General features: G+C 36.6%; 1 protein-coding gene across 1 annotated transcript in view; it reads left to right on the forward strand.

Moving 5' to 3' along the window:
- Positions 1 to 6,549, forward strand: part of LOC136042801 (pyridoxal phosphate homeostasis protein-like) — a 30,452-nt gene extending 23,903 nt beyond the window's left edge. Inside the window, exons 4-5 of the mRNA XM_065727742.1 lie at positions 3,162 to 3,260; positions 6,350 to 6,549. Coding sequence (XP_065583814.1) covers positions 3,162 to 3,260; positions 6,350 to 6,439 — 189 coding nt within the window. The 3' untranslated portion in view covers positions 6,440 to 6,549. The remainder of the gene's footprint in view (positions 1 to 3,161; positions 3,261 to 6,349) is intronic.
- Positions 6,550 to 13,778: the final 7,229 nt, after the last annotated feature.

Consider the following 13,778-nt stretch of genomic DNA (forward strand, 5'->3'; position numbering starts at 1 on the left):
GTTGATTCGTAAGCAGACGTTTATTCAATACTTGTAGAACCCAGGTCAACTGGAATAGAAAAGGTAAGTCAGAATGTTACAAACATTTCCCGAAAGTTTTATTCTGTAGCTTTTCCTATAATCAAGAGTTATTCCCTTGTGACAAACTGGATGCATCTAGTGTCTTTTGATGTAGTACAACATCCCCGTCAACATTTTCTGAAAGTAAAAACTCAATACTGCTAAGATGTCCCTACAGTCCCTAAGATATTGCAGGTACGCCCTTTCGAGGACCTGGATGGTAGTAGTTGTAGTAGTAGCAGTACAAGTAGTAGCAGTAATAGTAGTAGTAGTAGCATAAGTAGTAGTAGTAGTAGAAGTAGTGGTAGTAGTAGTACTAGTAGTAGCAGTAGTAGCAATAATAGTAGTAGTAGCAGTATTAGTAAAGGTAGTAGAAGTAGTATTAGCAATCACAGTCGTGACTGGGGTCGTAATAGCAGCAGTCGTAGGCAATCGCAGTTGTAAGAAGTCGCAGTCGCAATCGCGGACGTAAATAGTTGTAATCACAAATGCAAGTAGTCACAGACACGGTCACAAGCAGTCGTAGTCGTGGTAGTCACTCTCAAAAGTAGTCGCAGTCACAAGCAGTTAAAGCTGTATAAAATTAGTCGCAGTCTCAATCAGTCGTAGTCAAAAGTAGTCACGATTGCAATTAGTAGCAGTTGTAATCGCAAATAGTCGCACTTACCTGTAGTTACAATCGCAGCCGCAAGTAGTCTCAGTCGCAATTTTTCTTAGTCGTAAGGAGTCACAATCGCAGTCAGAAGTTGTCGTGGACGGAAATGATAAATCGTGAGTTGTCTTAGTTGCAAGTAGTCACAGTAGTATTCACAAGCAATGGAAGTCGCAAGTAATCCTAGTTATAAGTAGTCGCAATCACAAGTAGTTGCAGGTTTAAACGCAAGTAGTCACAGTCACTTAGATTTACAATCGCAGTCACAAGTTGTCGTAGTGTCGCATGGTTTAAAAGCAATTGCAGGTTTGAACGCAAGTAGTCACAGTCACTTAGAGTTACAATCGCAGTCACAAGTTGTCGTAGTGTCGTAGTCATGAGTAGTCGCAAGTAGTCGTAGTCTCAAGTTGTCAAAGTCGCAAGGAGTCACTGTCCCAGTCGGAAATTGCCCCAGACAGAAATAGTCAGGTCGTTAGTTTTCTTATTTGCAAGTAGTCGCAGTAGCAGTCACAAGTAGTTGCAGTCGCTAGCAATTGTAGTCGAAAGTAGTCACAACTACAACTAGCCGCAGTCCCGGACGCAAGAAATCACAGTCTCTTACAGTTCGCATCGCAGTTGCAAGTAGTCGCTGTGCCAGTCATGAGCAGTCGTAGTCAAATCGCAAGCAGCCACAATTGTAAGTAGTGGGAGCTACAAATAGTCATAGCAGTAGTCGCAGTCGCAATTAGTCGCAGTTGCTGTTGTAGTAATAGTAGTAGTAAGGGCTCTGATAATGTCAAGTTAAAACCCTTAGTTGTTTCTAAGTTATTGCAGATACCCCCTTTTGATAACCTGTATGCACATAGCGGTTTTTAGTTTATTTCAACATCTCCCGTAACATTCCTAGAAGTTTCACCTTAATACCCTTAGCCGTTCCTAAGATATTGCAGTTACCCCCTTTTGATAACTTCTAAGCACATAGCGGTTTTTGGTTTATTTCAACATCATCCATAACATTCCCAGAAGTTTCACCTAAATACCCTTAGCCTTTTCGGACACACCCAGGAAAGAACATTCCCCACTTTCCCAATAAACGCGCTACTAGAATAATACTTGGACCCAGTTTCAGCAGCTACGGAAGTGCCCTTGAGCTCTTGAATTTGCCCACCTTATTCGACCGAAGACATGAGCTAATAATGAAATTTGGGAAATCACTATTAACAAACGAGAAGCACCGATCCATACTTCCACCATCCGCATCAATCAGCAGACATACTAGGCATTACAACAAACTAGAACCAGTCAAGTGCCGTACGAAGAGATTCGCAAACTCCTTTGTACCATATTTCGTAAGAGCATTTAACAAGTGTTAATTGTAATTTTGTGATTGTAAATGTAGCATAATTTAGCGTTCATTTTTTAGTGCTACGATAGCTATTTAAATAAACGAATACGAATAGGAATACGAATAAGAAATTCTATGTGGTATCGGTGGGCAAACTGTACAATTTGCAACTCTTACCCCTGAGACTTCAGGGGCTCATTTCATCCCTGGAGGCCTAGTTATTTGACCTTTTGAACGAAATGGCTATGCCAAAATTTTGACCGGATGTCTTTTGAGAGAGGGAAGACATACATTTTAATTCAAAATCAACCTCCTTTTTATACAATCCTAATATGGGGGGCATTAATGCCAGGTTTGCTTCTCACTCAATTGGACTATCCGTCTTGTTTATTTCTAGAATTATCCATGACTTGATGCCCACAACTATTCCATTTAATCCAATTTAATTCATTTGAAATGCTTTTGGTCACTCGGTTTGCTGCAACTGAAGACTGTACTAGCCCGATGGTCAACTGCCTGAAGTGAATCTTCCTCGGGGGTCCTTAAGGCTCGTAAAGGTGAGCCCGCCGGTTTCAAAACCGGCTAAAGCTTCAATACTAGCAGCCGCAAGCGTTATATCGGTAACTCCGCAGTCAAACCCAAATGCCTTGGCAAGTCTGCGCTGGTCCTGACCGAGTTCAAACTAAATTAAATGAAAGGTTCTCTTTCAACTACTGTATTAACTGAAAATGCAGGGTAAGCGCGAGACAACCAATAACAGTAATAAAGAACGCCCAACAAAACCTAAAACACCTAAACCACACTTAGTTAAGACTTAAGCTATATCCCTTTGATTTCAGTCCAGTTAGAAGACAAATGACTTAAAACCAAGTGAGCCAAGGCTAGAAAACTTCACTTTTTATGCTTTTCCAAAAACACCACATTTTTTCTGCCAGTTACTTTTCTATGGTTAACTGACGTGAGCCGAACCGGCTAAAACTTGATAAAGATTTTCGAATGGGATTTAATTGGATTTTTGAAAAGGAGTATTTTTTAACATTTAATCAATAATAGTTTATATTCATTTAGTTATACTTATTACACACACACACACACGTGCTCAATATATTCTTTTTCTTCTTTTAGAGGCTCATCACGTGTCGTAACACGGTTAGCTCCCATTTGGAGATTGATGCTGAGGAGCTAGAACTTTCCATGGGAATGTCTTCGGACTATGAGCATGCGGTAAGAAGGCTTCATTTTATTTTCTCGTAGATCCTATGAACTTTTGTTACTTTGTACCGTTACTTATCAGTGGCTTATTTTTGCTTAAAGTTGATGAATATATTGGTGATATTTTGGTTGATATGACGGTAGACGGAGTAGCCGGGGAGGTTGGAGGAGGCTTTTTACCGTGTTACAGTTCTTCTAATGATATATATAGTAGCTGATTAGCTGATATTTTCATGTTGATTGGCCTTGGTTGTCATTTGGCTGACTAAGTCAATCAAGGCCATAAAATTGACAAACGGCCATAAAGCTTAGCAACGAGTGAAAATAGAAAAGAATGGCATATGAAAAACTGAACTATACATATTGAATTAAAATCAACTTGGTGGAAGTGTTGAAAGGCTTAAGAGCCATGGCTAATTGTAGTAGGCCTAAAAAAAATACAATAGTCTCAGTGAGAGGCAAAGCTGGCATAATTCTTCGTGGTAAGTTTTTTCGTGGTGAATGAAAAAAGGACTGTATTAATGTTTAGAAATGAATGGTTCACTCCATGTAACTGGGAGGCTATATAATTGGTCTTTCATAAGTTCTTAGAAGTTGTCCTTGGTAACATTATGGCCCTGTTTTTGCGGGAATGCTGGAAAGAATTGAAAATATGTTTGGAAAACTTTTTTTCAGAAAACCTCTTCTCGAAATTAATTGTTGCGAAGCTAAGTTACGATAGATATTTAGTAAAGTTTGCTCAGAGAAAAACGCGTAGCGAAATCGCTCTTTGAATATAAACTGGTGCATTTAATGGATAGCAAAGTCCTCTACAGTATCGTCTTCCAAAGTTCTCCTCGTAGATTTTCCAAAAACAAAATGAATACTTACCAAAAAAAAAAAAAAAAGATTGCCATTAGTACATTTTTACCAGAGCCTAGTTAACGTAGGAAATGAGGTTAGCAGCTGGCTTCGTATTAAATAAGGAATTAGTTAGGGCAGTGTTATATCCTCATTTTTACGGATTATTTTGATGGATTTTGTTTTTAAGAGCACAAGAATGGTAATGAGAGAACACCTAAACAAATAGGAACGAAACAATTTTCTGGACTAAGGTTATGCTGATGATTAAAGCATCCTAGATGAAAGTTTGAGCAAAATTAGTTAACTTTTGGAGTTTTTGCGTGTTCATGTTGCTAGAATAGGTTAGAAAATTAATGCTAAGAAGATTAAGTCGCTAAGGCTAGGAATAAGTCAAGATGACTAACGAAGGGTAACGAAAAGATCGATCAAGTGGACAGCTTCACTTACCTTGGTAGTGTTAATAGTAAAGCCGGTGGGTGCACCAAAGATGTTAAAAGTAGAATAGCCAAGGGTCTGTGTGCTTTTCAAAGTTGAGAAAAGTTTAGAAGAATAGGAAGAAAAGTTTGCAAACCAAGATTAGAGTATTAGGAGCTACAGTGATGACAGTGGTCATACATGGTTCTGAATCATGGGCACCCTTAAAAACGGACGAAGCTTTTCCAGTTGTGTTCCGGAGAAATTTTCCGGAGAAATTTTCCCCAGGGGTGATCGTATCGACCCAGTTGTCCTAGAATGTTGCAAGAGGGCTCATTCTAACGGAAATGAAAAGTTCTAGTGCCCTTTTTAAGTGACCAAAAAAATTGGAGGGCACCTAGGCCCCCTCCCACGCTAATTATTTTCCCAAAGTCAACGGATCAAAATTCTGAGATAGCCATTTTATTCAGCGTTGTCGAAAAACATTATAACTATGTCTTTGGGGACGACTTACTCCCCCACAGTCCCCGTGGGAGGGGCAACAAGTTACAAACTTTGACCTGTGCTTACATATAGTAATGGTTATTGGGAAGTATACAGGCGTTTTCAGGAGGATTTTTTTGGTTGGGGGAGGGGTTGAGAAGAGGGGGATACGCTGGGGGAACTTTCCATCGATAATTTGTCATGGGAGAAGAAAATTTCCATGAAGGGAGAGCAGGATTTACTAGCATTATTTAAAAAAAAAACAATTAAAAAATAAATGTGAAAAAGCTTTTTCAGCTGGAAGTAAGGAACAGCAATAAAACTTAAAACAAACAGAAATTATTACCCATATGAGGGGCTCACCTCCTTCTAATACCTCGCTCTTTACGCTAAAGTATTTTTAGTAATTTCAACTATTTATTCTACGGATTTTGTGATTCAGGGGTCATTCTTAATGAATTGGGATAAAATTTAAGCTTTAGTGTAAAGAGCGAGGTACTGACGATGGGGCGAATCCCCTCATATATGTAATAAAAACATGAGAATACAAAAGTTCTTTACGTAAGCTAATTTATAAGTTACGTAAATCTTTTATCAATAAAAAGATTCGTAAAAAATTAAAAGTTCTAGTTGCCTTTTTAATTAACCAAAAGATCGGAGGGCAACTAGGCTTCGTCCCCCGCTCTTTTTTCTCAAAATCATTCGATCAAAATTATGAGAAAGCCATTCAGCCAAAAAAAAAAAAAAAATAATTATGCAAATTTTGCTTTGATTATTCCTCTGCGGAGAGCCAGAATCAAATCATGCATTGATTCAAAAACGTTCAGAAATTAAATAAAAAAACAAGTTTTTTTAACTGAAAGTAAGGAGCGACATTAAAACTTAAAACGCACAGAAATTACTTCGTATATGAAAGAGGCTGCTTCCTCATCAACGCCCCGCTCTTTACTCTAAAGTTTTTTACTGTTTTAAAAAGAAGAATTGAGAGAAAGAGTCAAACTTTAGCGTAAAGAACGGGGCGCTGATGAGGAAGCAGCCTCTTTCATATACGAAGTAATTTCTGTGCGTTTATTGTTTTAATGTCGCTCCTTACTTTCAGTTAAAAAAACTTGTTTTTTTTATTTAATAATGTTTAAAGGCGGTACTTGAGTTTTGACACGTTTTTGGATACGTTTGACGATGAATGTTTAACATGTTCTTAAACGTTTCTTCAAAGCGAATTAAAAACTAGATATAATGAATGAAATCCTAAATTCCTATGTAGATGGACCAAAAAATGATGAAGACATTGCTCCCAAATTTTAAAGTTCTTTCACCAATTTCGCTTTAATTTATTTTATGATTTGTTTAATTTCTTCTAGATTGAACTTGGAAGTACCAATATTCGAGTTGGCAGTACAATTTTTGGAGCTAGGAATTATTCAAAGCCATCTGTGGAAGTAAAAAAATAATACTGGACAACTTTCTTGGCACTGGAAAAGAATCGATTTTATTTCATCGTCGTTTTAACCATGAATGACCTATTTGTTGTTTCCTGCAATAAAAATTATTTTGCCTTTTATTTTTTTACCCCAGTGACGGTAGCTATTAATTCGTGATGTAGTTAATACTATAGGAACATGGTAAATAATAGAACGGTAATAATAAAGTAATATCGTAACATTACAAATTAAGTAATGCGATAGTCAGTAATAACATAATTACAATAATTTATTGTAGCAACCAATATTTTTTTATATATGTATAATATTGAAAAGAGATTTTTTTATCATTGTCAAATACGTTAAAAAATCACGTCCCGTCAGGGAAGGGCTGCATACCTCAATATCAATGTGTGCTACTTGAAGATTAATCTCAATCTTCCTTATTTGTTTACCAATTCTGTGTATCACAAAGTCTTATTTTGTGCTATAGCTGAGTTTAATCATTGGTGTCACATCTCCGTGTGAAGAAGAGGCCAAGTCTTATAGGCATTTTCCACAGGAGAGTTTAAATGCTCTAATTGGCTCTCTAATTTTACAATAATTGGCCAATTCCTTTTTTACCACTTGGGGGGACGCTTCAGCTAGTAGAATAGTTAAGCCTATAGGAGGGTCTTCATCGATGGGTATTTAGTGCGATGAAAAATAATTCCCTGTATATCTACTTTCAAGACAGTCCACCAAACCTTATGTTGGATACTTTGGTGACATTTCCATCAGGACGGTGACTCAGTCTTGAGCAGGGACTAAGTCGAGTGAGTGGTTATTACCATCACCCAGGCATACTAGCTCGACATCTACTGTTATGTAAGTCCAACCCTTTCTCTCTCTCTTTGCAGCTTTGGGAACGCTTCATTTACGAGATTTATTAAGTCTCGACTAGGGTCTTAGTCGGGGGGTCATTGCTATAGCAAAGGATAATTGGCTGGATATCTACTTCTAAGTCAGGTCCACCAAATCCTATGTTGGTAACTTGCGGGACACTTCTTCCACTATATTGGCCATTCCTCGATCAGGGTGTTTGTCTGATGAATGATTGCTATTATGGCCTTGGCCAACCGGCTAGATATGTACTTTTATGACTGTTGGCATATCTCCCTTTTGGTATTTTGAGGATACTCCAACTACAAGACTTGCTAATGCTCGAGCAGGGTGGGCCTTAGTCGAGTTAATGATTGCTATTATGACCTTGGCCAACCGGCTTGGTATCTACCATTATGACTGTTGACTTATCCCTCTTTTGGCACTTTGAGGACGCTCCAACTACAAGACTTACCAATCCTTGTGCAGGATCTTTATTAGTCGGTCATTGCTATAGCATCGAGCAATTAAATCGAAATTTTGTTTCACGGCAGTTCACCAATTCATCTTTGGGCCAGTTTAGGGAACTTGTAGAATGATAATGGCTCAACCTCGAGTAGGATGCCAGTGCCCTATACCTAAGGATATATCCAAGCCCAATTATAAGACATCAAAATTGAAATAAATTTTTTTGGGAGACAATACATTGCTTCCCTGACACATATTAGGTTTTTTTATATGCAAAAACTATATTTTACATTTTTTTTCTTTGGGCTGTTTCAAAATTAAACTGAATGTTTCCGGGAGCCTAAACACTGCTTCTCTGACCCAAATTAGGTTTTGTATATACAAAACCTGTACTTTATATTTTTTCTTTTGGTTGTTTCAAAATTAAAATAAAATTTTCTGGGAGCCAAAACATTGTTTTCCCGAACCATATTAGGTTTTTGTATATGCAAAACATCTATTTTACATATTTTTCTTTGTTTTTTTTTTCAAAATTCTAACACATTTTTCTGGGAGCAATAATATTGCTTCCCCAAGTCATAGTAGGATTTTGTAAATGCAAAACCTGTATTTTATTATTTTTTTTATTTTTGTTGTCTCAAAATTAAGAAGAATTTTTCCTGGAGCCAAAACATTGCTTCCCTGACTCATATTAAGTTTTTTACATATGCAAAACCAATATTTTATATATTTTCTTTTGGTTGTTTCAAAATTAAATAAATTTTTTGAGAGCCAAAACATTGCTTTCTTTGCCCGTATTAGGTTTTTGATATCTACTTTTATGACTGTTGACTTATCCCTATTTTGGTACTTCGAGGACGCTCCAACTACAAGACTTTTTAATCCTCTTCTTAGTGTAAATATCTAGGCATTCATTTATCATTCCTTCCCATAGTGTTAGAATGTCATTTAGAAAAAAATTCTGACCATTCAAAAATCTAAAAAGGAAAATCTCCAGTCTTGGCTTCACCTCTTAGTGTAAACAGCAAGGGATTGTGATAAAAACAATAATGAAAATTCCAAGTCCAAGAAAAATTCAAGTCCAAAAGATTTTTCTGTCCCCAAAAATGTCCATGTCCACATTAAAAAAAAAGGTCCCCCAAGCGAAACGAAGTTAGAAAAGGGGGTATTAGGGCCCTTGAGGGGAACTCCTGGAGGGGAACTTGGGGATTCAAACTCGCATGGAAGCCCCGGTAACGGGAAATTGATATGCTCAGGACCATTACATTACGAAGTGGATACCTGGCCAGTTGTAGTCATTGCAATTTTGGGGGATTGAAACAAGTTTCATTAACCATCAAAAGAATATATCTGTCCAGAAAGCATCTTAAATTACTTTGGTATGCAAATTCATTGGAGTGATGGCGAAAACCGGTGCCCGGAAACAAACCACTAGTAATTTGTATCATATATTCAACTCCAATTGAGAAATTGATTGCGCAATTAACTTTTTGAGATATTTTGACGCTTAACATCAGTTGGCCCGTGTCCCAGAAATAATACTTTGATTAACGAGAATTTACTTCTAGGAACATCCTATCATCAATGACTAGTTGGTTCAGTCGATTAATACATCTTTGTTTTACCATAAGAAATCTTGGATCTCATATTGATTCATACATTAGACAAAAATCTCATAAAATCAAAGGAAAAATTGCTTAGAAGCTAAATAATGTGTCATCAGGAAAGAAAACATGTCACCATCTATAACAGTAGTTAACAATAATGCCATTTATGACTTTGGTTATGTGGATGGCAGCATTGAGGGAATCCTCATTCTCTGTGATCCTTAAAAATATTGCCAGTACCTGGGATCGAAGGGGGTGGGTTGCGCTTGTATTGAATGACTCCATACTACTCGCGGATGAAGCTTATTATTCATTGTGCGAGGATGTGGTGGTGGAACATGTGAGGCCTAGTAGAAGTGTTCCAAGTTTGGCACATGGGGGTGCGGTTAAATATTACTGATACTGATATAGAGAATATTTGAGCCTCAAGCCTGAGCGTCAGAGTAGGAGGGGTGTGGGGAAGGTATGTGTGAGAAAACCCACTCTTCTCCTTGTGTAAAATGTCCCTGGAAACTTCCTCCTGGAAACTTCCCTTTTTGTAGAAAATTCATCTCCAAAGGCATAGTTACTGGACCTTTTAACTATGCAAAATCAAAATAACATCTGGAAATTTCGATTGAATATCACTGGGGAAAAATTGGTGTAGGAGGGGTGTCATTTACCCTCCGATTTCTGGTCACTTAAAAAGAGCACTAGAATTTTTAAATTTATTTTCAAATGAGCCCTCTCTAGTCTTCTAAGACTGTTATTTCGATACGATGACCCTGGGAAAATAAATATGTATCATTGTATCATATGCCATATATAATTTGTACAATTTATACTATATACGAAATTTATATGTACCATAAACATGTACAATTTATACCATATCCAAAATTTGTACACTATACAATAATAAATTGTATTTGTGAAAATAAACTTCTGTAAAAAGTGTATTTGTGAATATTAATTTGTATCACGTTTTTTTTCTAGAGTTTTGGTTACTATTGGGCTACGTCACTCCTTACTCACAGTTTGTTACCACGATCTGTTTGATTTCCCCAAGGTGTAGACATAAGTTGTAAACTTTATCACTTACGCTTCTTTTATGCATAGTCTTAAATTTGCGATTATAGCAAAATGTTCAAGCAGAAAAAAAGATACCCCAAAGTTTGGGAATTTTCAAATTTTCAAATTTAGTCAACATCCATTTTTCAAATATTTTTTTAATTTTTTTTTGCGCACAAAAATAAAGACGATGGAAAATTTTAGAACGGAGAGGATTACATTCCAAATCGAAACAATTATTATCTATCCAAACATTACAAAACCATGAATTCGAATCAGTTTCTGATTTTTTTTTATAATAAAATTTTTAATATCGCAAAAACCATTGTAATATCGTTTGAGTATGTTACCAGGGTGGATCTAGAGCAAAATGCTGGGGGAGGGGGCTAATGTGACAAGGGCACCAATAGCCAAGATCTTGGAGGGGGAGAAATATGACAAGGAAGCAAATAATTGACCAAATTGACAAGTTTATTTAAAAAAAGAGCCTAAAATAGGAAAAACAAGGGCCCCTCCGGCCCCCTGGATCCGCCAATGTATTTTGCTGTGAGTAGTTTTTTTTTCTGTTCCTTCTTAAATACATCAGCGAGTATTACACACTCTAGGCTTTAGATTTAACGATTATCACCTCTGTTTCTAACTTCAACCTTGAATATGCGACAATCAAACAGTTCGTGGTAACGACCTGTAGTAAGGAGCGACCCGGCTCAATAGTAACCAAAACTCTAAAAAATGGAATTTTGGTACCAATAGCTACATCAAAAGAATTGTATTTTAATGCTGATTTTAAATATATGAGTTTCATCAAGTTTAGTCTTACCCATCAAAAGTTACGAGCTTGAGAAAATTTGCGTTATTTTAGAAAATAGGGGGAAACATCCCCTAAAAGTCATAGAATCTTAACGAAAATCACACCATCAGATTTAGCGTATCAGAGAACCCTACTGCAGAAGTTTCAAGCTCCTATTTACAAAAATGTGGAATTTTATATTTTTTCCAGAAGGCAGATCACGGATGCGTGTTTATTTGTTTGTTTGTTTTTTTGTTTTTGTTTTTTTTTTCCCAGGGGTGATCGTATCGACCTAGTTGTCCTAGAATGTTGCGAAAAGGCTCATTCTAACGGAAATGAAAAGTTCTAGTGCCCTTTTTAAGTGACCAAAAAAATTGGAGGGCACCTAGGCCCCCTCCCACGCTAATTATTTTACCAAAGTCAACGGATCAAAATTCTGAGATAGCCGTTTTATTCAGCATAGTCAAAAAACCTTATAACTATGTCTTTGGGGACGACTTACTGCCCCAGAGTCCCCGTGGGAGGGGTTACAAGTTCAAAACTTCGACCAGTGCTTACATATAGTAATGGTTATTGGGAAGTGTACAGGCGTTTTCAGGAGGATTTTTTGGTTGGAGGCAGGGGTTGAGAAGAGGAAGATATGCTGGGGGAACTTTTCATCGAGGAATTTGTCATGGGGGAAGTAAATTTCCATGAAGGGAGCGCAGGATTTACTAGCATTACTTAAAAAAAACAATGAAAAAATATATATGAAAAAGTTTTTTTTTCAGCTGGAAGTAAGCAGCAGCATTGAAACTTAAAACGAACAGAAATTATTACCCATATGAGGGGCTCACCTCCTCCTAATACCTCGCTCTTTACTCTAAAGTATTTTTAGTAATTTCAACTATTTATTCTGCGGCTTCTGTGATTCATGGGTCATAATGAATTGGGACAAAATTTAAGCTTTAGTGTAAAGAGCGAGGTACTGACGAGGGGGCAAACCCCATCATATATGTAATAAAAACATGAGAATACAAAAGTTCTTTACGTAAGCTAATTTATAAGTTACGTATATATTTTACTTATAAACAGATTCGTAAAAAAATAAAAGTTCCTGTTGCCTTTTTAATTAACCGAAAATCGGAGGGCAACTAGGCTTCCTCTCCCGCTATTTTTTTCTCAAAATCATTCGATCAAAATTATGAGAAAGCCATTTAGCCAAAAACAAAAAAAAAAAAATACAAATTTCGTTTTAATTATTCCTCTGCGGAGAGCCAAAATCAAAACATGCATTGATTCAAAAACGTTCAGAAATATAATAAAAAAAACAAGTTTTTTAAATGAAAGTAAGGAGCGACATTAAAACTTAAAACGAACAGAAATTACTCCGTATATGAAAGGGGCTTTTCCTCCTCAACGCCCCCCTCTTTACGCTAAAGTTTTTTACTGTTTTAAAATGTAGAGTTAAGAGAAAAAGTCAAATTTAAGCGTAAAGAGCGGGGCGTTGAGAAGGAAAAGCCCCTTTCATCTATGGAGTAATTTCTGTTCGTTTTAAATTTTAATGTCGCTCCTTACTTTCATTTAAAAAACTTGTTTTTTTATTTAATTGAATCAAAAAGACACAAAAATGATTATGCTGTTTCAAAAATAATGTATTTCAGAGTCAACCCAGTAGCATTGATTTTAAAAAAGAAGCGTGTCCCTAATATTATTGAATTTAAAACAACCAAGCTTTTTCAAGTAAAGGTAAGCGGATAAAAATGAGATATTTAAATCTAGTTGCCACCAATGATGAATTAAAATCAATCTGCCATCAATCCATGGCTAATTGAAGAAAAAAAACAAGAAAGATAGTCTGAGTGAGAGGCACAGCTGGCATAAGCACTTCTCAAAACTGTATAAAAATGTCATTTTTACTTGTTGATAGATGTTGTTGTCGTTCTTTGGGGCTTGACGAGTTCGACCAGTAGGTCATATGTGTTCATATCACTCGATTATTTTGTGCCTTCTCTTGTCACTTCAGTCAATATTCACTGGACCAGACCATGCATTAGTTAATTTGCTATTGGTTGGGGTTTATTCACCTGCAGCAACTGCCTGTGTTGAGAAACAGGAATCAAAATACTGCAACTATGCAATGTCATACAGCAATTAAAATATATATACAAAACCATTGTAATAAATAATACATTTTTACTCATTATAACCTGTCAAATGCATCCAGATATATAGAAAATTAACCAGATAAAACAAGGATAATAAAAACAGCTAAAATATTAAATAGGGTAACTCTGAAATCAACTGTTATAGAGGTAAAAAAAATCATACAGGTAATGAACCAAACCAGTTGTCTTAACACATCTACCTACAAGGTTTGTGCTTAGTCGTCTAGTTCAAGGAGGAGACGTGTGGTGTCCCAGAACAGAACGCATTGTGAATGCTTTAAATGCCTTCTGACAACAATTCCTTAGTATGTCCCTCTCTTTTTCATATTCTCTACAGTTAAAGATGATGTGACGTATTTCTTCATACACCCCACATGATTTCCAGTTGGGAGAAAGGACCATTTTCCAATGGAATATTGTTGATTTTGCCTTTGCATGGCCACATC

This window comes from Artemia franciscana, unplaced genomic scaffold, assembly GCF_032884065.1.
Source record: "Artemia franciscana unplaced genomic scaffold, ASM3288406v1 Scaffold_2055, whole genome shotgun sequence".
In the NCBI taxonomy this organism is placed as follows: domain Eukaryota; kingdom Metazoa; phylum Arthropoda; class Branchiopoda; order Anostraca; family Artemiidae; genus Artemia; species Artemia franciscana.